The sequence below is a fragment of the Lacerta agilis genome, chromosome 7 (genome assembly GCF_009819535.1).
Source record: "Lacerta agilis isolate rLacAgi1 chromosome 7, rLacAgi1.pri, whole genome shotgun sequence".
Taxonomy (NCBI): domain Eukaryota; kingdom Metazoa; phylum Chordata; class Lepidosauria; order Squamata; family Lacertidae; genus Lacerta; species Lacerta agilis.
This window is the reverse complement of record NC_046318.1, coordinates 73,256,942-73,280,394: the sequence shown is the minus strand read 5'-3', so window position 1 is coordinate 73,280,394 and position 23,453 is coordinate 73,256,942. Positions and strand designations below refer to the sequence as shown.

Genomic DNA, 23,453 nt, shown 5'->3' with positions numbered 1-23,453 from the left:
ACTGCAGATGGTGACAGCAGTCATGAAATTAAAAGACGCCTGCTTCTTGGGAGAAAAGCAATGACAAACCTAGACAGCATATTAAAAAGCAAAGACATCACCTTGCCGACAAAGGTCCGTATGGTTAAAGCTATGGTTTTCCCAGTAGTAATGTACGGAAGTGAGAGCTGGACCATCAAGAAGGCTGATCGCCGTAGAATTGATGCTTTTGAATTATGGTGCTGGAGGAGACTCTTGAGAGTCCCATGGACTGCAAGAAGATCAAACCTATCCATTCTCAAGGAAATCGGCCCTGAGTGCTCACTAGAAGGACAGATCCTGAAGTTGAGGCTCCAGTACTTTGGCCACCTCATGAGAAGAGAAGACTCCCTGGAAAAGACCCTGATGTTGGGAAAGGTGGAGGGCACAAGGAGAAGGGGACGACAGAGGATGAGGTGGTTGGACAGTGTTCTTGAAGCTACTAACATGAGTTTGGCCAAACTGCAGGAGGCAGTGAAGGATAGGCGTGCCTGGCGTGCTCTGGTCCATGGGGTCACGAAGAGTCGGACACGACTGAACGACTGAACAACAACAACAACAATGTCTGGAAGTGACCCAAGTTGGCCTTGGGTTCAAAGCCTTATTTAGCCATGAAGCTCATTTGCAGGATTGGGTGTGGGGTTTAGGGTAAGCCACTATCTAGTCTCAACCGTGCCTAATTCTTGGGAGTATTTTGAAGACCAACTGCAGGTACATCCATGTTCTAGCAACCTGAAGGAAGAAGTGTGATTTACAAACAGGATATACAGTGAATATCATTGGGGTGTCTTAAGCTCCTTTACCAAAAGTGGGTACAGCAGATGCACATCATTTTAGCAGTCAAAATAAAAAATTAAAAAATAATCCAGTAGCACCTTAGAGACCAACTAAGTTTGTTCTAGGTATAAGCCAGGGGTCAGCAAACTTTTTCAGCTGTGGGCCAGTCCACCCATCCCTCAGACCATGTGGTGGGCCGGACTGTATTTCGAAGGGAAAAAAATGAACGAATTCCTATGCCCCACAAATAACCCAGAGGTGCATTTTAAATAAAAGGACATTCTACTCATGTCAAAACACGCTGATTCCTGGACCGTCCATACGCCAGATTGAGAGGGTGATTGGGCCGCATCTGGCCCCGGGGCCTTAGGTTGCCTACCCCTGGTATAAGCTTATTCAGATACACTGAAACAGAAGTCACCAGACCCTTATATATAGTTAGAGGGTGGGGAGGGGTATTACTAAGAAGGGTGGTGGGAATGGGTGATTGGCTGATAGGTGTGGAAAACCTGTTGACGACTGTTAACTAATGCAATTGGTCTTACAGGAAAAAACCCTCCCCACCTTCTCACTATATATAAGGGTCTGGTGACTTCTGTTTCAGTGTATCTGAAGAAGTGTGCATGCACACGAAAGCTCATACCAATAACAAACATAGTTGGTCTCTAAGATGCTACTGGAAGGTGTTGTTTTTGTTGTTGTTTCAACTGCTGACGACTGTTAATGACTGCAATTAGTCCTACAGGAAAAGGAAGGGATGGTATGCATGTGACCAAAAATAGCATTAGCATGTGTAATGAGACAAGAATCCAATATCTCTATTCAGATCAGGTCTATCCAAAATGATCTAGAATCGTTTTAGCAGTGAGCCTGCTACAATGGCATACTCACCACGTTGCATTTTGAGTGACCACTCCTTGGTAGAGCTTAAAGGGAAATGTTTCTTGTTTGCAGGGTAGTAATTGGCGGACTCTTACATCACTCAAGAAGCCATATGTTGCACCCTCCTTGAAGCAAGGCTATTCAGAGTGCTGATTGGTGGCCTTTGTGAAATTTGCAAAGCCGCATTTCTGCCCCTTACTCCCTTCTTGGACAAAACAAAATCGAAAATTCTTTCTAGTAGCACCTTAGAGACCAACTGAGTTAGTTGCTGGTATGAGCTTTCGTGTGCATGCACACTTCTTCAGATACGAATATCACTTCTTCAGGTATCTGAAGAAGTGTGCATGCACACGAAAGCTCATACCAGCAACTAACTCAGTTGGTCTCTAAGGTGCTACTAGAAAGAATTTTCGATTTTGTTTTGACTATGGCAGACCAACACGGCTACCCACCTGTAACTCCCTTCTTGGAACAGTTTTTAAAATCCCCTCCGCCAGCATTTAAGCAGTGAAACGTGCAAGCGAATGCTTGAAAACAAAGTAGAAATTTCGCCTGAAGCATCGGAGAAGAGATGACAGTTGTAGATCAGGAAGCTATAGCCTGTGAAGGTGTAGCCTGAGGCTGATAAGAAATGAGATCCCAACACATTGTGTTAACTCACCTCTACCCTGTATTTACTCAAGACAGGCCTGATGTTGGCTGGGACTGGGTAGATCATACTGGCATCTGCAGGATCCACAGGTGGGAGGTTTTCAGGGCCGGAATCGGAGATCTGCAAAATGAAGCCACCTCGATGTTTTACTATTTAGATATGCTGCTTTTAAGGAAAAGTAAGACCCTGCAAAGATTCCCCAGCAATTTTCACTGCAAGCCAAAAAGAGAGAGGTCAAGGTCAAGGGCCCCTGGATGGTTAAGTCCAGTCAAAGGTGACTATGGGGTTGCGGCACTCATCTCGCTTACAGGCGAGACAGTTTTCCGGGTCATGTGGCCAGCATGACTGAACTGCTACTGGCGCACGGAGGACCGTGACGAGTGCCAGGGCACACGGAAACGCCATTTACCTTCCTGCTGTTATTTATCTACTTGCACTGGTGTGCTTTTGAACTGCTAGGTTGGCAGAAGCTGGGACAGAGCAATGGGAGCTCGCCCCATTGCGGGGATTCGAACCGCCGACCTTCTGATCAGCAAGTCCAAGAGGCTCGGTGGTTTAGACCACAGTGTCACCCCATTGCACAAGTAGGCCAGATGGTTTACGAGAATCTGTGGCCATTTTTCCAATTATACTAATAGGAGCAGGTGTTGGATGCTCCTAGAATATGCAGTAGAGAAGATGTGCCAGCTAAAAGATTATTATTAGTATTATGTCTGAAACCCTGGAGTGTGGTTGTCACTCAGTGGAGACAGTACTGAGCTACATGAACCAATGTTCTGAGTTGGTAGAGGACAGCTTCCTATGTTCCTCATTCTCAGCAACATACATTGTTTGACATAGTCATTTTCTTCACAGCAGTCACAACAATGTTGCTGAAATTCACACCTACGGTCTTAAGGCTAATTTGGAGTCGTTTGCTGTGTCTGGCTTATTCCAAACATCTGCTTCCATCTGCTGAACAGTAAAGATTCCTGGATCTTTTGGGGTTTCCACTCCGTTTGCATTTATAGTAGCTAAAATTAGAAACACGCTTTGGAAGTGCGACGAAACGGAAAGGCTTTAGAGAGCCGTTTTGCTGTACACAAAGCCATTCATTGCATATAAGAAGATCTCTGGAAAGCTCTTCTGTGTTATTGAATTACCCGAATCAAGTGGTTGAAGCCAATAACTGAGAAAAGGAAAATAATTCATTGGCTGATGCAATGGTTTCAAGTAGTTTGCATTCCTCAGCCCACCAGTACCAAATCCAAGTTACTCTACAGAATTTTGGATATAACCACCTAAGAGCCAGCTAATTCTGATTTGACCCCATCTTCCTCCATACTGAGTCCTTTGATAGCAACACTGAGACTAAGGAGAAGGAAGCCAACAGCCACTACCAACTCCCTGGACAGGATATAAGTAAGATGGCAGGCAGCTGGGGACTGACTAAGGGAAAATGAAGGATGATGGGGAAGGGCCCCATTCACTCTAATGGACCATCACCTACTGTGTACTAAATTGTTGGCATCCATCTGTCTTGAGACACAATGGAGTGTGCCTCCAGTGGTGAAGCCAAACCACTGGGTTAGCAGCACTGAATGAGTCCCTGGGTGGCCTGATAAGACCCCCCTCTCAGCCTCACAGGTGTAGTCCAAAGAAAAGCAGAGTAATAATAATTATTATGTTTTTATACCCCACCCATCTGGCTGGGTTTTCCCAGCCACTCTGGGCGGCTTCCAACAAAATATTAAAAATACAATAAAGCATCAAACATTAAAAGCTTCCCTAAACAGGGCTGCCTTCAAGTGTCTTCTAAAAGTCAGATAGTTGTTTATTTCCTTGACATCCGAAGGGAGGGCATTCCACAGGTTGGGCGCCACTACCGAGAAGGTCCTCTGCCTGGTTCCCTGTAACCTCACTTCTCGCAGTGAGGGAACCACCAGAAATCCCTCGGAAGTGGACCTCAGTGTCCAAGCTGAATGATGGGGGTGGAGATGCTCCTTCAGGTATACTGGGCCAAGGCCATTTAGGGCACCAAGTTGGCTGCAGAGTTGTTGGAAGGAGGCGTACAAGGTGTCAGGGTCGAGTCAGATGAGGAGGAGTGGTGGCAAGCCCCCCCTGACAGGGCAGCACCCACAGAGGAATCTGAGGAGTTTGTACCTGGGGAGGACTGGTGGTGGCACTCCTCAGAGGAGGAGGAATCTGACAGGGAGGAGGAGGCAAGACCAGAGCTAGAGGAAGAAGTGGGGCCAGAAGCATGTCCCAGTCAGGAGGGGAATAAGCCGATCCCCTCTCCTCCTCCCTTCTCAGCTGTGGAACGCCGAGCTGAGAAGCGTAGGCGGCAATTGGAGACAGCTGTAGCTCATAGGAAGCGTGGGAGTGAACCAGCTTATTAAGGAAGCCGACTAGCCCACTCTACAGCTTCTGCAACCGTTGTGCTGGGCGCGTGGTTGCTTTTGCTCGTCTTGTTCCTGTGTTTCTGGTTGTTCCTGACTCCTGGCTTGTTCCTGATCGACTTGGTTTGTTCCTGACTTGGACTGTCCCTGACTTTGGCTTCTCCTGACCCCAGTACTGATACCTGACTTCGGCTGGCTTCTGACCTGGACTGTTTGACCTTGGCTTATCTCACCCTGACTGCTGCGCTTCAGCACGCCAACTTGTTGGTGCCCTAACACAAGGCACCATCCAACTGCTTTAGGGACTCCACTCTGGATTTGTGTAGGCTTTACTCCTTAGCCTTTTCTTCTCCTGAAGATACCTTGCAAGGCAACAGAGTTCTCCTTCTCGTCGATGGGCTACCTTCCCAGGTTGACGAGCTCCATCTGCCCCTCACTTCCCTCTACAGCAAAAAGCACTTTCTTGACCATTGGACCCACAATTGGTCTCATCTGCTCAATCTGCCAGAACTTGTCTTTGCATGCAGGTGAAATCGCTAACTCACTGAGGGTTTGAGGCCCATCGGCTACCCTCACCTGGTTTAGCTGGCCAGTCAAAGCCATTCCTGGAGTTTGGCTGCTCCCACATGTTGACAGCTTCTAGGAGCCACAGGTGAGAGATGAGTGCAGGAGTGAGGACCAAAGGTGGGCAAACTACCCCAGAAAGAGCACTACATGTCCCCCACCAGAGGTATTACCCCCTCCCCACCACCCCATACATGCGTACTGGTTCACTGTGATTGTCTCACATTAAATTTTAGTTTTCTGAGGGAGAGGCCTGATTCAGACAGTCAATACCAATACAGGTCCATTTTGAGATGGAAGAGTTTTTCACAGGGTAATCACATCCATCCATTGGCGGAGTCATAAAATAATTACTGCCGCTCACAAATGAAAGGTTATTCAAAGTTCTTCGCAAGCGATGAAGCTAAATTATTTCTCTTGGAAAGGTCAAGGCATGGAGGGGCAATCTTGGGGGACATATAAAGTTTGCAGCTTTTGTTTCTATCAAATGAGTGCCACCTGTTTTTTATGGACTCAGAGCAACCAAAGGGGGGTGTTTATGCTGAAGAAGAGAAGTTGTGTTTAATACCTTGCCGAAGCACAGAAAAGCCTTGTCTAAATAAACTGGCGAGCTGCGGCAATATGGAGAGGAGTGAGAATTATAAGATGATTTACTGTCCTCTATATATAGAACAGTCTGCACTGAGCAGAATTCTAAAGCAGTTGTAGGTAAAACCGAGGAAAAGGCCTTCCTGACTTTTGCAAACTGATAAAGCTGATACAGTAGTACCTCGGGTTAAGAACTTAATTCATTCTGGAGGTCCGTTCTTAACCTGAAACTGTTCTTAACTTGAGGTACCACTTTAGCTAATGGGGCCTCCTGCTGCCATTGAGCCGCCGCCACGCAATTTCTGTTCTCATCCTGAAGCAAAGTTCTTAACCCGAGGTTAGCGGAGTCTGTAACCTGAAGCATCTGTAACCTGAGGTACCACTCTACTAATAACTGCAGGGACAGGTAAATTTAATCCATAAATCTGTTCAATCCCATTTTCACATTAATCTTCATTTGCACAAGAAATGCTTTTAAATGCATATTTAAATATGCATCTACATACTGTCACCCCGCAAATATGCATTTTAAAATGTAATTTGATACTTTTTTTTTTAAGTTGAGAACTACATCAGGACTAGTGTTGGAAGAGAATTTATCCAGTCTGCATTATAAAGTGAAATGACCTAACTTGCTGGTCCCAGATTTGGAAAGCTGCTGCCAATCAGATTATGCACTTTTTCAAATTTTGCAGTGCAGTCCTGTTTCTAAAACTGTGCCTACAAATGCATCAAAACAGTTAAAAATCACATATTTTAGAAGAATACATAAAACATGCTTTAGGTGAAAGTGAGTACAATTAAAGTGTGATTAAAACAAAATAATCACAAAAATATGAGACACCATATTTTCTTTTGCTGAGGTTGCAAAATGTCTTGGGCCAGCCCAGCATCAGCCCCAGCCTTTATGACCAATAGTCAGGGAAGATAATAAAAATCCCTCGTATTTAAGGGACCGCCTCTCCTGGTATGTCCCATGTAGGACCTTAAGGTCCTCAAATAATAATATTTTGGAGGTCCCGAGCAACAAAGACGTTAGGTTGGCCTCAACTAGGGCCAGGGCCTTCTCAATATTGGCCCCGACTTGGTGGAACAGCCTATCACAAGAGACCAGGGCCCTGCGGGATTTGGCATCTTTCCGCAGGGCCTGCAAGACGGAGCTGTTCCACCTGGCCTTTGGGTTGGTTTCTGTTTAATATTTATGCTTCATCTTTTATTGGTGGGATATTTTGAAATTGAGACCTGCAGTTTTAATTGAATTTTTAAATTTGTATTTTAATCTGTTATTTTAAATTGATCGTTTTTATGTTTTCTTGCTGTGATTTTAATTGATGTTAGCCGCCCTGAGCCCGGTTTTCTGGCTGGGAAGGGCGGGGTATAAATAAAATAATAATAATAATAATAATAATAATAATAATAATAATAATAATAATAATATATTTGTACCCTGCCCATCTGGCTGGGTTTCTCCAGCCACTCTTGGTGGCTTCCAACAAAGATTAATAATACATTAAAATGTCACACATTAAAAACCTCCCTAAACAGGGCTGCCTTCAGATGTCTTCTAAATCTCAGGTAGTTGTTTATTTCCTTGACCTGTGATGGGAGGGCGTTCCACAGGGCGGGCGCCACTACTGAGAAGGCCCTCTGCCTGGTTCCCTGTAGCTTTGCATCTCACAGTGAGGGAACCACCAGAAGGCCCTTGGTGCTGGACCTCAGTGTCCGGGCAGAACGATGGAGGTGGAGACGCTCCTTCAGGTATATGGGCCAAGGCTGTTTAGGGCTTTAAAGGTCAACACCAACACTTTGGATTGTGCTCAGAAACATACTGGGAATTGTAGTCCCCAGTCTCTGGATTGCAACACGTTATCTAGCCTGGCTTTACCCTGGTTGGGAAGGATTCCAGTTCCTGCAGGAGTCCTCCCCACCAGTCAGTTTTCTCATGAGCAAGCAATCCTCTCTATTACCTCAGGTGGTAGCTGAGTTTTTGCACTTATTAGCCTGGTTTGCACAGTTTGCTAACCCTTGGTCATCATTCACATTAACCATAGTTAAGAAACCATGGCTAAAGCATCTTAAACCCTGGCCTATTATGCAACAGAATAGTTTAAAGTGCCAGTGAGAGCAAGTGAGCCTTGAGAGTGGCTTGAATATTTTGATGCTCTTCACCCACAGCTCTGTAGCTTTTGGGTGGCTCCTTAGTTTACACGCAATGCTAAGCTTTGGTTCAGATTCACTAAATAGTATAAACCAACCACAAACCTTGGTTCACGTGCAAATTTTAACCATGGTTAGTAAATCATAGTTAGGCTACTGGGCTGGGTTCACACTCAACACTAAAACCATGGTTAATAAACCATGGCTAACAAACCCTGGTTTAGCATTATGTGTGAAGCATGCATACATACACAAAGCAGCAGCAGTAGAATACTTTGAAAGGGTGAGGAGTCACAGGAAGGGATAGCTTTCATCTCCTTGTCCCAGCAAATAGAAAAATCACACACACACACACACACACACACACACCAGCAACCCTGTGTTGCGAATGCACCATACTATGTTATCATCCTGCCCTGGTTGTTTTCAGACATTTACCAGTAAAAAGCATGGATAAGAATATTTGTTGAAGCTCACCTGCAGCAACTCAAATGCAGCAAGGAGGTCCCCTCCAGAAATATTTCCAAAGTACACTGGGTGGTAACTAAGTTTAGGTGGCTCATATTTCTGACCAACCAATGTTGTCACAGGGGCAGCAACCGTGGAGCCAATATATTCTGATTTACCCTAGACATTAAAAAAGGAAGACTTAGCATAACGTCATATATCTTCACATTGTGCCGTTCATACAAAACCACCCCTACAACCAGAGTCTGTGATGTGCAGAAGATCACGTCCACACCATGTATGCGAAGCACATTCAGTGCACATGGTTTCACCCAAAGAATCATGGAAACTGTAGTTTACCCCTCACAGTTTCCATCACCCTTCACAAACTACATCTCCCAGGATTCTTTGGGATATAGCCATGTTCTGTAAAAATGCTTTAAATGTTTGATGTGTCTTCAGTGACCCAGCATCAAGCGGACATCATGCTACAAGCTGCGCTCTGCTTTGTGATGCTGGGCCTCGGCCTTGGAGAGCTGACCACGAAGAAAGTAGGAGTGGGGACCTTTAAAAAAAAACTGTCATGGGGTACATTACCCTGGGGGAAATCCACCAGGGCCCATATACTAGAGCTGAAAGATGATGAGGGCACTCCTTTTTGCTATGACATGCTCCTTTCCCTCCCACTTCCCTTTCAGAAGGCTGTCGTGGCAAAGACAGGTCACTCTGTCACTCAGAATTGTCAGCTGAGGGTTGCAGAAGGCTCCCCACCCCATCGCTCTATCCATTTCAGCTTTTCCCCTTCTTCCTCTGAGTTGCCACATGAAATTAGGCTGACAGCACCTTTGCTCTAGTGTCTAGACTACAGTGGTCCAACACATGTCCTAGGGGCAGCCTACAGTCTTCAGTGCCTTTTTTGGTGGCCCTGGGCAACATTTGATACCTTCCTCACCCTCTGCAGCCCTCCCAGGTTTGCTCCTGTTACCCCAGAAAAGGAGACCAGCATTTCTGAAATCAAAAGCTGGCAACCTTTGTAATGGAAGAGGGCACTGTTTCTTTTCTTAGCCCTTTCTACATTTTGGGTGGAAGTGGGATAAATTATGTAATACAAACACAGAGCTATGCATAATTTCCGTTGGGAGGAAGGGCAAGATGTAAACTGAATAAATGATAAATTATAATTTGTCCAGGCATCCAACGCAACACTGCGCTCTATTAAAAAAGGACAGTTCGTTCAAACCTTTGAACGATCAGCGTCATTTGCTATGTAAGCAAATGTAATACAGGGGCTCAGGGCTGGATTTAACTAAATACTTGCGCTTGTGGGAGTCAGTTCTATGGGTCCCACTAGTGCAATAGGGGTTGCCCCTCTTCTCTGCCCCCAATTCCCCAATCAGCTTGGGGGTGGGGGTAATCAGGAGACCACCACCTCCTAACACCATGTGGAGAGATGAGAAGGAAGATGATTCCACCAGGCAAGCAGAAATGCTGGTGCTGATTCAGCATCTACTTAGCACTACTCTGAATTCCACCCTGATCAAGGTTGAAACAAACAAACAAACAAACAAACAAACAAGGTGTGGGAAGTCATATTTACCACTGCATCGTCATCATAGAGCTCTACGACAATCACTGGGGGGAATTCGGCAATTTCTTTTCCATCCCCGTGAAGCAGAATATTATTAAACAGCAGCATTTGATTCCAGGTTGGAGACAAAGTTTGTTGAATGATCTAATGGTGGGGGGAAAGTAGTGCATTAGAGTAGACAAGACACCTGCCCTTTATATGAGCTCTCTTGGGACATTCTATTTGTGCTATGGAATAATATGCATATTTACACACACACACACACACACACACACACACACACACACATATATATATAAATTTGTTTGGCTATATTTTGAGCAATTGGTTTCAATTTCATTTATGAATCACTTGCCATGAAACTCTCCGAAATGATTCAACAATAAAAACAGATGCCAACTACAGGAGGCATGGCTTCAGGACCAGGGACAGCTCCAAGCAAGCAACTTGCTCTGACAGTGGTTGGGAGCAGATATCACCACCACAGAGTGCAATGAAGATGTCCACACACACACACACCGGTGTGTTTCACTGCTCTTTCTCCCCCTGCAGCTGTTCACATCAGCACGGCTTCATTAGTGTCAGATCCATTTCTCTTTGTGTGCACACACCAGGGGGCGTCGACAGGACAGGGATATCATTACCCCATGCACACCCTGGCTAGAGATGAATTTGGAATGGATTAAGGACTCCAACCAGTGTGAAACTGGTTTGAGAAACAATGCATCAAACAGTAGTATTTCATAACAATGTACATGATACTTAAGTATTTTCGTTAGTGCTCTGTGAACATGGATCAAAAGCTTGGCATTGTAAATGCAGTGAGTGGAAAATAAACACGAGTCCTTCTGGTGCAGTGCAGCACATGTGCTCTACAACTTAGCTGTGTTCCCTCTGATGTTCCTCCTTTTAAGCAGCCCTTTAACTGGTATGACAGCAAACACTGAAGATATATTTTGGGGATAAAAATTTACTGAAACTGGCGGTGGGAATCACTTCAATAAAAAGTTCTGGAATGCCCTTATATAGAAAGGAGGATTCTCCAGCAATTACTTATTCTTTATTGGAGCTCATGTACCATCATAAAAACAATTTCAGGTACAGCGTAGAATCTATTATCTACAGAAAGCATTACTGGCACATATAAAGTCTGACATTCTCCAAGATTTACAGAGCAAATGTTTATATGCCTACTCGGAGGTAGGTCCAATTTATTTCCATGAGATTTACAGCCAGGTAATCATGTACAGGATTGCAGCCTTACAATACCATAGAAGAGAAAAATAAAGAGGGGACATGTATAATATTATGCATGGTGTGAATGGATAGGGAGACATGCTCATAAAATGCTAAAACCTGTAGTCTGGTCACCTAATGAAATCAACTGGCAGTAGATTCGGGACAGATAAAACAAAACGCTTTTTGCATGCACACAATTTATCGGGTTCCCTGCCATAGGGTGCAGTGATGGCTACAGCCTCAGATGGCTTGAAAGGGGGATGAGATGTTATTTCAGTCTATATCCCAGTCCATCCCATGGGTTCAAAGCAGCTTTGACAAATTTATTTGAGTCTATATCGCACTGTGTCCCTTAAGCTCAGACCAGCTTTCAGCAGTTTTTCTAAATGTTAATAGCCTCATGCCCTAGGGGCTCACAATCTAAGGCAATCAGATGGATTGAGCGATAAAAGAGGCCAAACAAATTGAAAAGGAAATTGTCGTGACCCCACTCCCCATCCACCAATGATCTAGGCACAGAATCGGAGGTTGCAGGGGCACCATATGGGTCTGAGTCAGGGCTCAGAGCTGATGGTGGAAGACAGAGAACCTCACACCCACTGCACCTGAGATGGTTAGATAAGAACTTTCAGAAGAACCCCCTAGACCACCAGGGCCTATAGAGTCAGAGCCTGGTCCCTCCTGGACACCCTCCCTTGAGCCTGATGAATCAGGTGCTTCCTGCCACACATCATAATCTGGAAGTGCTGGGAGTGCATCAGGAGGGAGACTATGGGATGAAGGAGGAGTGCCTGCATTCAGCCCAGAGCCTTTCCCCTTTGTGGCTCTGAAGGCAGTAGAAGCAGGTCTCAGTCTGCTCCAAACTTGGAGCTATCCATGGTGCTGCAGCCTTACCTCCAGCCTTGCTGATTTCCTGGTGGGCTCCAGCACCAGACAAGAACATGATCAATATAGTAAATGTAAAATCTAGTGTTGTGTTTGTTTGTTTTTGTTTTTTAAAAACAACAACAACCCTGAGCTGAAACCAGCAATAACCCTGGGATAGGCAACACACTGCCTTCCAGGGATAGTTAGCTTCCAAATTTCACCAGCTTCACCACGATGGCTGCCCTGTGATCCTGGGGTGAAGGGTGGGATAAAAGCTTAGAATCACAGAATTGTAGAGTTAGAAGGGACCCCCTGCAATGCAAGAATCTTTTTCCCAACGAAGAAGAAGAAGAAGAGGAGGAGAGGAGGAGGAAGAGGAGGAGAAGTTTGGATTTGGTATCCCACATTATCACTACCCTAGGGAGTCTCAAAGCGGCTAACAATCTCCTTTACGTTCCTCCCCCACAACAAACACTCTGTGAGGTGAGTGAGGCTGAGAGACTTCAGAGAAGTGTGACTAGCCCAAGGTCACCCAGCAGCTGCATGTGGAGGAGCGGGGACACGAACCCGGTTCACCAGATTACGAGTCCACTGCTCTTAACCACTACACCGCACTGGCTCGAAACCACAACCCTGAGATTAAGAGTCTCTTGCTCTGCTGCCTGAGCTATCCATAGCAGTATAGAAATTTAATAAGTCAATAAAATAAATAACAGACTTGGGGTGCTCACATGCTCATTTTGACATATCTCCAATTAAAAGGAGTAACTAGACAAGGGGAAACCCTAGTTAAGAAATTAGAAAGCCAATTCCAACCAGTCAGAGCAGACAGCACTAAGCCAGAAGGGGTAATTGGCCTATGACTTAGTGGAAGGTAGCTTTGTGGTATTTTACTCGCCGCAGGGGACCATGCAAACAATGATTTACAAACTACATCTTCCTTTACCTACTCAGCACATGCTGGGAGATGACCTCTGTGCTTTAAAAAAAAAATGCTATTTGTGCTTATAAATACTTCAGTTTCTTGTACCACCGCACTCTCTTCTTCTCGCCCTTACCTTCGTGGTCTGGCAGTGCGAAACAAAAGTGACTTTGGCAAAGGGATCAGAAAGTCCACTGCTGTCGGCTGCGATTAGACCCCTGGCCTGATACATGTGAACTCTCAGCTGGAAAACATTCTTGGCTGTGTAGACACAACAGAAAAAAGGAAAGTTATCGCCGCGGGGAGGGATCAAAGTGGTCCATTCTGCAAGTTCAACCTGTAGCATCTTCAGGTTGGACTGAGAGAGACTCCTGCCTGAAACCCAGGAGAGCAGCTGCAAGTCAGTGCAGACAATACAGAGAAATATGCACCCAGTCATCTGACTCGATATAAGGTAGTTTCCCGTGTTCCAACATTTCCTAACAAAGCCAAGTCCATCGTGTCAGCTCGAAGTCATCGACCAGCTTCCCTGGGTCACTTTTTGCTTGAGAACCCACTTGTGAATATTATTATTTTAACAGTGCCAGGGGCAATAAGCACCCCAATGGCAAAATAAAAATAAAAATAAACCCCCTTTTTGCCCCAGGTCTTTTTCATTTACAGAACAAAAAATCATAAATGGCTGCAATTTAGGGACATTGTATACTACTGCGTCTGTGCAGGGGGGTGGGAAATATCCTAGAAGGACTGTGTTGCAGGTCTATTTCAGTGTAAATTCTGCAATGAAAAGTGCCACTCAGGTAGATTTTAGAATCATAGAATCATAGAGTTGGAAGAGACCACAAGGGCCATCCAGTCCAACCCCCTGCCAAGCAGGAAACACCATCAAAGCATTCCTGACAGATGGCTGTCAAGCCTCTGCTTAAAGAACTCCAAAGAAGGAGACTCCACCACACTCCTTGGCAGCAAATTCCACTGTCGAACAGCTCTCACTGTCAGGAAGTTCTTTAACCCCACAGGGTGTAGAATGTGAAGGCAAGACCAGGATAGTACTGAGATAGGTGTTCCTTTAGGCTTCCAAATGTTTGCATTCCCATCAACCCCTATCTTTGGCCATGCTGGTTGGCGCTGATGGCAGCTGTAGACCAAAATATCTGGAGGGCACCAGCTTGGGGGAAGGCTAGACAGGCACATACAACCCCCTGCCTGTGTTTGATGAAACTTACAGGCTAGTAAGGTGGTTTTCCCAGCTTGGTGTCCCTCTCAAAGCTGCCCCATCAAATCAAAGAAGGGGGCAAGTCACTAGGTGCAGAATTTCTTTTATTACGTATTCTGCATTTTTAAAATATTGTAATTTTATGTTGTGAACCATCCTGAGATCTACGGATGAAGGGTGGTATAATAATAATAATAATAATAATAATAATAATAATAATAATAATCCTCAGCAAACTAGTTCGCCCACCACCACTGCAGGAATGTATGAAAGGAGGCATGACCTAAGGATTACATATGAACTCAAATATATGATTTTTTTTTAAAAAAAAAAAATAACGATAACCAAACAACCCTGGCAGCTTCCTACATCCCTATGTTCCCACATTTAAATTATGTCTTACTTCTGTAAACCAGGCTAACAGGTGGAGGGCTGCCGTGATGTCCTGCGCTTGCTCCAAAAGGTGTTTCTGTTTCATATCCAATAGGCAAGTTGTCCAAAATTGTGTGCGCATATTTGGCGGAGCCAAGCCACAGGTAAGTGTCGACTTTTCCGTGAACGTTCCAGCCAGGAGGCCGTTTTCCTGGCAACTTAAAGTAAAGAAGAAGTGTCCAGAAGGTCAAGTTTGTTTGTTTATCAAGAGCCATTCTTCCAAAAATCACAGACCAGGGTGCAATATGTAATTATATAACACAAATTACGTACAATCCCATTTAAACCGTCAGAATGAGGAGGGGGAACAGCTAAAACAGCAGAGGAATTGCCAAACTCTTAAATCATTGCAGGGTGTGCTACATGCTCCAAGGATAAAAAGTTTGAAACCTGGGTAAGCCCTCAGTGCTATGGAATTAAAACGTAGCTGAAATTGCCCATTTCCTCATCATTCATTCATTCATTCATTTGTTTATTGCAGTTATAAACCAGCTTGAGCATTTCCTCCTCTAGGCTGCATAGACACCAAACATTTAAAGTATATTTGAAACACACACTGTTGCGAAGAGCCCCGAGAACTGTAGTTTACCCCTCACAGAGCTACATTTCCCAGCACCCTTAACAACCTACAGTTTCAAGGAGTTGGGGAAGTACTTTAAATGTATGGTGTGTATTCAGCCTTTGTCACTGATCTCAAAAAACAGCTGCTCAGGGTGGGAGGATCATTTGCTGATTCTTGGCTGAATTTCTTCTTTTTTTAAAAAAGGAGTGGGTTGTTGCATAAATTTGTCTGGCAGTGTACAGATGCGACACCAACAACAATGGCTGTCTCCTCAAACGGTTGGGAGGTTCTCAGACTTACTTTCAAGAAGTGAGTTTTAATCTTCCCACAGTGCTTCCCTCTCTGCTCGGTCACCGGGGAGTAGAGCACGTCTTTGGCTGGGATTCTCGCGTAGGCAACTCTTTTGTTGTTGCTCAGCATCCAGATGAAGACATCGGGCACCGTGTGCTGAGGCTTGGGGGGGGGGGAAGACAGGCATGTGATTTGAGCATCAATAACTCCCATTAGGCTTGTGAAGAGTGTGCTTTCGTTGGGAGGTCAGCAATCTTTGATTGTATGTGAATCAAGAAACAAGAGTCGATCTCCGACAAGTGCCCTTCTTTCTGTTTCCTTACTCTGCCCCCACCACTCCAAAAATCTCCTGCAGGATTAGAGAGGTTTGAAAAAACCTGGAAATGTGGCAAGAGAGGTTGTTGCTGTGTGGAGATGCTTGTAGCTTCTCTGATATCTCAGTGTAGCAGGATTTCCTCTTGTATGTGTTTGAAATAACAGCGAGGAGAAGCTGAGGACTGATCTGATTCCCCCTCCACAATCATAGATAAAGGTAAAGGGACCCCTGACCATTAGGTCCAGTCACTGACGACTCTGGGGTTGCGGCGCTCATCTTGCTTTACTGGCTGAGGGAGTCGGCGTACAGCTTCCGGGTCATGTGGCCAGCATGACAAAGCCGCTTCTGGCGAACCAGAGCAGCACACGGAAACGCTGTTTACCTTCCCGCTGGAGCGGTACCTATTTATGTACTTGCACTTTGGTGTGCTTTTGAACTGCTAGGTTGGCAGGAGCTGGGGCTGAACAAAGGGAGCTCACCCTTCTGATCGGCAAGCCCTAGGCTCTGTGGTTTAACCCACAGCGCCACCCGTGTCATAGAATCATGTAATTCTAGAGCTGGGAGGGACCTTGAGGGTCATTTCGTCCAAGTCCCTGCAATGCAGGAATCTCAGCTAAAGCATCCATGACAGATGGCCGTCCAACCTCTGCTTAAAAACCTCCAAGGAAGGAGAGTCCATTCCACGGTTAAATCCAGCAACACAACAGTGGGAGCCTGGACACTGCACCCTTACACACACACACACACACACACACACTCAATGCATGTAGGAGCTTTCATACCAACAGAAAACAAACTGGAGTATTTACCTCATCGACTAAGAAACGGATCTTCCCAATGTAGTTCTGAGTCTCGCGCATCATTTCTTCGAGAGGAATCTTCTTCTTTTGCTGCTGGATGATTGTTCTGGCATCTTTGGACATCGCTTCCTATAACAGCAAAGAGGCAGGGCGTTACTAAAGTCACCTACCCTGTCAGATTCATGAGAGACAAATCGGCAAGAGTCAATTGCTCCAGTTCTCATTTTCTTTCATTCTTAAGTACAATATTCCACATTTCCACGTTTTCTCCCCCCCTTCAAAATTCCTCATGAAAATTCATCAACATTTTAGTGTGATCCCCCCCCCCCGATAAACACATTTTTGAGCAACAATTTCCCCAAATGCATTTTTTACTAATATACAGGTGAAATTCGAAAAATTAGAATATCGTGGAAAGGTTCATTTCTTCCAGTAATTCAACTTAAAAGGTGAAACTAATATATGAGATAGACTCATGACATGCAAAGCAAGATATGTCGCGCCTTTATTTGTTATAATTGTGGTGATTATGGCATATAGCTGATGAGAACCCCAAATTAACAATCTCAACTTTGGGGTTTTCATCAGCTGTACGCCATAATCATCACAATTATAACAAACAAAGGCTTGACATATCTCGCTTTGCATGTCACGAGTCTATCTCATATATTAAACTCCAGTAGCTAATGAAAACAATTGCTTACATAAATGGACTTTTCCATGATATTCTAATTTTCTGAGTTTCACCTGTATACATTTATCTGCACACTTTGTCATAGTATATGCATTTCCAAACACATTACTTGTCCAAAGAAATGCATTGCAAAATATGAAGAAGTGGGCATTTCAAAGAGTGGCTGTTTCTTTCTGTTCGTGTATTGTTTCGAAAAGTGGGAATTAGGTAGGTTCACCTTTAAATGTGGACTGAATCGGATTATTCCCACATCCCCAAATACAAATTCCTTGCTATCCACTGGGACATGCAAGGAAAGGTAACCTTATCTTTCGTCTGCTAACATCCTCCAGCAAGCAGGCGATAGAGTTAAAGGTTGCCTTCCTCAATTGTCACAATGGGATAGATTAGATGTCAGAAGAGGATCTGATCTTTGCAAAAGATGCATATTCCTACCTGCATTTTCAGCAGATGAATTACTCAGAAGTGGAAGCAATCTGTCATTTTCAAGAGCCCTATCCCCCCCTTTTTTGCCTTCCCTTATCCATCTTTCAATTCTGGGCAAACCTACAGAACTGGGCAAACCTCACACACATATGTGCAACATTAGATTCCCTCTTCATTTAATGCCTCACCAATTGATGATACTCATCTGAACGCAAGAGCTGCCTCTGCTGAAAATATTGCATTTAGATTGATATGAACCGGGCCTGTTTAAGATTTTTTTGCCAGCTGGGGCAGGGTGGCACATATTGGCAGATTATGGATACACTCTTGATTTATCTGGGGAGACAACCATGCCAGGAAAAAATAAATCTCTTGAACTGAGATTTCTGATGTGGCAGTTGACTTTTCAGTCATGCCTCCCCAGGCACCTGCTTAGTCTGACTTGTTTACACGGGGGGCAGCTGTGTTCCCCACCCCCATACAATTCTGTCCCAGAGCACCACAACATCACCAGGTCCCATCGCTCCCAGGAGAACTCACTCTATGTGCAATGAAAGTGCATTGTGCCAAGGAGCTCTGCACACTAGCTACACAGGCTGGGTGTGTGTGTGAATATGCAGTTTTAGAGCTGATTTCTATGTCTTCATAGCTTTTGATTCTATGTCTTATTTTGTATGCAAATAGGTATATATATATATGCCAACTAATAATCAATCTCTGGGTGACTTATAATATATATATATATATATATATATATATATATATATATATATATATAATAAGTCACCCAGAGATTGATTATTAGTTGGCATACAATTGCAGAACTAAGTAAATAAAGAAGAAGAAGAAGAAGAAGAAGAAGAAGAAGAAGAAGAAGAAGAAGAAGAAGAAGAAGAGTTTAGATTTGATATCCTGCTTTATCACTACCCAAAGGAGTCTCAAAGCGGCTAACATTCTCCTTTCCCTTCCTCCCCCACAACAAACACACTGTGAGTGTGACTAGCCCAAGGTCACCCAGCAGCTGCATGTGGAGGAGCGGAGACACGAACCCGGTTCCCCAGATTACGAGACTACCGCTCTTAACCACTACACCACATTTAAAGCACTGTTATCCCACTTTAAATAGTCATGGCTTCCCGCCCCCCAAGAATTATGGGAAGTGTAGTTTGCTCAGGGAGTTGTTAGGAGACACCTATTCTTCTCAGAGAGCTACGGTTTCTTCCACGGGAAGAGAGGTTGATTGTTAATCCACTCTGGGAATGGTCGCTTTGTGAGGGGAATGCTGGTCTCCTAACAACTCTTAACATACTACCCTTCCCAGGATTCTTTGGGAGAAACCACGACTGTTTAAATGTAAGCTGCAGTAGTGGCCTCTTTGTCATAAATTCACCACCACTCATTTCACAACATTTATATGCTGCTTGGTTGTCCTAAAACTTCACAGCGGTTTTATTTGTGAGCCAGATGCAAATTGTGGCGCATGAACTCAAGAGGCTTGGTAGGTGGAGCAGCTTTACAGCACATTGCATCTAGTATTCAAGAAAATATCTCACGTACCAATTCTTGCTTATACAGCGTCAGCCTCTTTTTGTCCAAAGGCGTCCGATTCATCAGTTTGGGCTTCTTTTCAGCATTCGCAATGAAGGCCCTGAAATGAAGACACAGTCGGAGATGGTATCTTCATAACGATGGATCGTAATTCTCTTGCAGCAAGTTCATCTGTGTAGCCCGCCAGATGAGCCAGAAGATACTAAGCGCTCAGATTCATAATGTAATATTAAAACGGAGGCATCGTTTATTGCTGGGAGAAGTATAAAGAAGTGGAAATGCAATTTGTATGGTAATATTTCAATATGAAATTAATTAGTTTGGGGGATATGTGGCTATTTTGCATCCCATCCATTGTACTCAAACGAGGTTTGAGCAAGCAAAGTCCTTTGTATGCATGTTGACCTTGCAGATTTTTTGCAGAATCTATTTGCAGCGGAGGCTGCTGATTATTTCCAATGTGTGCGATGTTCTTCTGACAGTTCCAAAAGCCTAGTGGGCAATCTGGTAATGAATCTGCTGGAATATGAGGAACGGAAACTGAATTGAAAATAAATAAATAAATAGATCTGTGCATGAAGATGGAGCCCAAGTCGGCAACAGCTTTTTGCAACAGGACACCGAGTTAAGCGAGCAAGTTAGGTGGCAATCCTATGCCCATTTATTTGGGAATAAGTCCCTTTGAACTCAGTGAGACTTACGGTATGTCAGAGTTGACATCAGAGGCAGTTTTAGGGCAGTGTGACCAGTTCCACCTCCAAACTGGACAATGAACAGAGATGGCAAAGCAAGCACTTCCCCGGCTATGAGGAGGAGGCGTGACAGCTCCGGCAGGGTCCTACGACTCAGCTACATTTGTAAAGATAAAGTGCTTTATATGCTAGCGCTATAACACTGTGACACCTGTTGATGCTGTGGAGTCTCAGCTTTCGCCAACAGGATTTCTCTGTATGAAGTTTACAATGCGATCAGTTAGAATCGGTTTTTTGATGTGTCTAGATCCAGCTCTGGAGTCCTTCTGCCTGCTTCCCAAAGTCTAGTTAGTGCTTGCCCAGCTTTAGGAAGGAGGAAAGGAGACCCTACCAGAGCCCTTGCACCTCCTTCCCAAAGCCCAGCACGGCGTGAGGGTTGCAGGGGGCACCAAGTTTTGGCCTAGCTCAGCAGTGGCATAGCGTTGGTTGCTGGCACCTGGGGCGGGTGGACGTGCACCAGAGGGGCAGGGGGCGTGTGCTGGGGGGGGGGAGAGGTGCCAGGTGAGGGACACCAGCCCAGCCTTTGCCACCAACCCCACTGGAGCGACCCCACCAGGGCAAAGCAGGTTCATGCTGAGCCACACAGGGGTGAGCCCCTCTGGCAGACACGGCCCTTGGCAGGCAGAGAAGAACACACCAGGCCGCGCTGCGCTGGGGGCATAGCTGTCAATCTTCCCTTTTTTGCGGGAAATTCCCCTATCAGTGCTATACTATAGGCTATAGTACTGATGGGGGAATTTCCCGCAAAAAAGGGAAGGTTGACAGCTATGGTTGAGGGCACCTAGTTCGCGCCCCCTTAAAAATTGTGCACCCAGGGCCATGGCCTCCCGGCGCTCCCATGCTACGCCCCAAATCTATTGCTGCGGACATGCGCAGGATTATGCTGTCAAAAAAGCAACTATGGTATAGCCCAGGGACACAGAGCCTATGGTCCTCCAGGAGATGTGGGACTCCAACTCCCATCAGCCCCGGCCAGCATAACCAATGGTGCGGGATCATGGGAGCTGTAGTCCAACAAGATCTGGAAGGCCACAAATTCCCCATCCCTGGTATAGCCTACTTTGTATTTCTTGTTCATTCCTTACCCGCCTCCTGGAAATTATAAGGTACACTTTTTCTTACCTACTTTGGTAGATACAATCAAGTATAAAGTATGCTGTCACCTTCTCCAGTAGATAGTCTTACCTACTTTGGTTGATAAAATCCGTTAAAGTGGACCTCATTTTCTCCTCCGAGGCAATCTCAGAAACTTTGATCAGATCTCTTACTTGTTCTAAACCTTCTTCCTAAGGGTTGGGGGCATGGGGAGAACAGTTGCATGAAGAGCATATAAATGTCACCAGAAACGGCAAGCGTTGCTTTCAATTAATGCAATTATTAGGGGGGGGGGAGCCTTCACTGGCTAATTAGCTTCAGTGATAAACGATAATTGGTTCCAGCTAATTGGCATGTATGACACATTTTTTACTGAGAAGTGAATTTATCAGTTCCTCGATGCATTGTAGGCTCAACATAGTTTATGTTAATTAAGTCAGAGGTCTCCCGAAAGGGGACATTCTCTGCTGAGATGTCATGTTATAAACAACCTTCTGTCTTCTGATGGTGGGCGATTTTTGACATGTGCCATACTTTTGAGTTTAACAAGGGCTGAATCTTGGCTCTGACTCATGACCCACTCCTATGCAGTCTCAAAAATATGCAAAGCCTCTTTGACCCCTTCCTTTCCAATGCAAACATCAACAGAAGCGTTGGCAAAGTTCTCCCTTTATTAACGTAGCCTGAAAAGTGATGCTATAGGACAAGGGTGGGGGAACTGAGATCCTTGAGATGTTGTTAGACTCCAATCCATCAGTCAGCCGACTCCAATCCATCAGCCCCAACCAGCATGGCCAATGGCGAGGGATGGTGTGAGTTGTGACCCAATAACTTACAGAGAGACACAGGTTCCCCGCCTCTGCTGCAGGTGATCAGTTATCAATATATTGAGTGGAGAAATAGAAACAACAGCAATTCCGAGCAGGAGCCCAGATCTGGAGGTGCAGAGCCCATCTGACAGCACTAGGCCACCCATCTTTGAGTCCAGCTGATGAAGAGAAAGTCAGGCTCCACACATGCTTTGGATCAGGGCTCAGGTGAGAGGCCAGAAATTTTTTTTGGGGGGGGGAGGGAGGGACAGCAGAGTCACCTATAAGTAGAGCCTAGCCAGCGACCTGAAGCAACTCTACTGTTGCTCCATTGACTTGAAGCAACGCTACTGTTGCGCCACTACTGAGAAGGCCCTCTGCCTGGTTCCTTGTAACTTCACTTCTCGCAACAAGAGAACTGCCAGAAGACCCTTGGAGCTGGGCCTCTGTAGCTTTATTACATCCATTTGCTTCTGAAATGAAATTGGTGGTTATGGGTTGCAGGCAATGCTAGTCCTACTCAGAGAAGGCTCGTTGAAATTAATGAAGATGGCGAACTTAGGTCCATTGATTTCAGTGTGTCTACTCTCAGTAAAGCTCAGTTGGAGACAACCCTCCATCTTCATTTTGATAATTTTAGTATGCCTACTGTTTTTAAAGTCTCCATTCCTATTTTAATGAATGTTTTACACTGGGAACCCAATTGAGGGAAACTTAGAAATGATACACAGGAATCACTTGCAGAGTTAGAAACCTTTCCCCTGCCCACTTTTTTTGGGCACGAAAAGCTTAAAGTGCTGTCGAGCTTCTCTCACAACACTGCAGAAACACGTCTATGAATATTCCAGCCATTTGCAAAGCCAACTCAAGCAAGAGAACTCTCTTGAGAATTCCAGTGTGCAAATATGCCCCCATCCTGAGTTTAGCAAGTGGTTTGGAGAAGCATTATTTCAATATTCCCGCAGGCTTACCAGGAGATGTGCCATTTTCTCGAGGACGTTAGAAAAATAGAGCCTGAAAGTTTGGTCACCCCAAAAACTCTTTATGTAGATACAGGGCTTCTTATCGTCATAGGGCAAATAAAGGTAGTTTCTGTGGAAAGAGATGAGATAGCATCATCAATAGTTTTTTGGGATCTGCTACTGAAGTATAGTGATGTGCAAGTATACAGCCAATTTGCTTCCCATATACAGTATTCACAAGGCAATCTGATTGTACGGATAGGCCATTTTCTTCAGATTTGTATAAATCCGCAGAACTCAACTGCATCTCTTCTTTTAAATTGGACATACTCAGAAAGATTACAGCAGCACCTCAGTTGCAAATGGCTGATAAAATGCTTTCCCCTAACATTATTTTTTCACTTGAATCTGAACTCAGAAAGTCCTGGCTGTGTGCCTTTCTTTCTTCCTTCCTTTCTTCCTTTTTAAATT

The 23,453-nt window shown here is 44.8% G+C and overlaps 1 protein-coding gene across 1 annotated transcript in view; it reads right to left on the bottom strand.

Moving 5' to 3' along the window:
• Nucleotides 1-23,453, bottom strand: part of FER1L6 (fer-1 like family member 6) — a 111,169-nt gene that overhangs the window by 39,799 nt on the left and 47,917 nt on the right. Inside the window, exons 14-23 of the mRNA XM_033155817.1 lie at nucleotides 22,992-23,112; nucleotides 21,302-21,402; nucleotides 19,374-19,464; nucleotides 16,706-16,825; nucleotides 15,590-15,742; nucleotides 14,699-14,885; nucleotides 13,216-13,340; nucleotides 10,061-10,195; nucleotides 8,494-8,643; nucleotides 2,339-2,449 (exon numbers count right to left, since the gene is read on the bottom strand). Of these exons, the coding sequence (XP_033011708.1) occupies nucleotides 2,339-2,449; nucleotides 8,494-8,643; nucleotides 10,061-10,195; nucleotides 13,216-13,340; nucleotides 14,699-14,885; nucleotides 15,590-15,742; nucleotides 16,706-16,825; nucleotides 19,374-19,464; nucleotides 21,302-21,402; nucleotides 22,992-23,112 (1,294 nt within the window). The remainder of the gene's footprint in view (nucleotides 1-2,338; nucleotides 2,450-8,493; nucleotides 8,644-10,060; nucleotides 10,196-13,215; nucleotides 13,341-14,698; nucleotides 14,886-15,589; nucleotides 15,743-16,705; nucleotides 16,826-19,373; nucleotides 19,465-21,301; nucleotides 21,403-22,991; nucleotides 23,113-23,453) is intronic.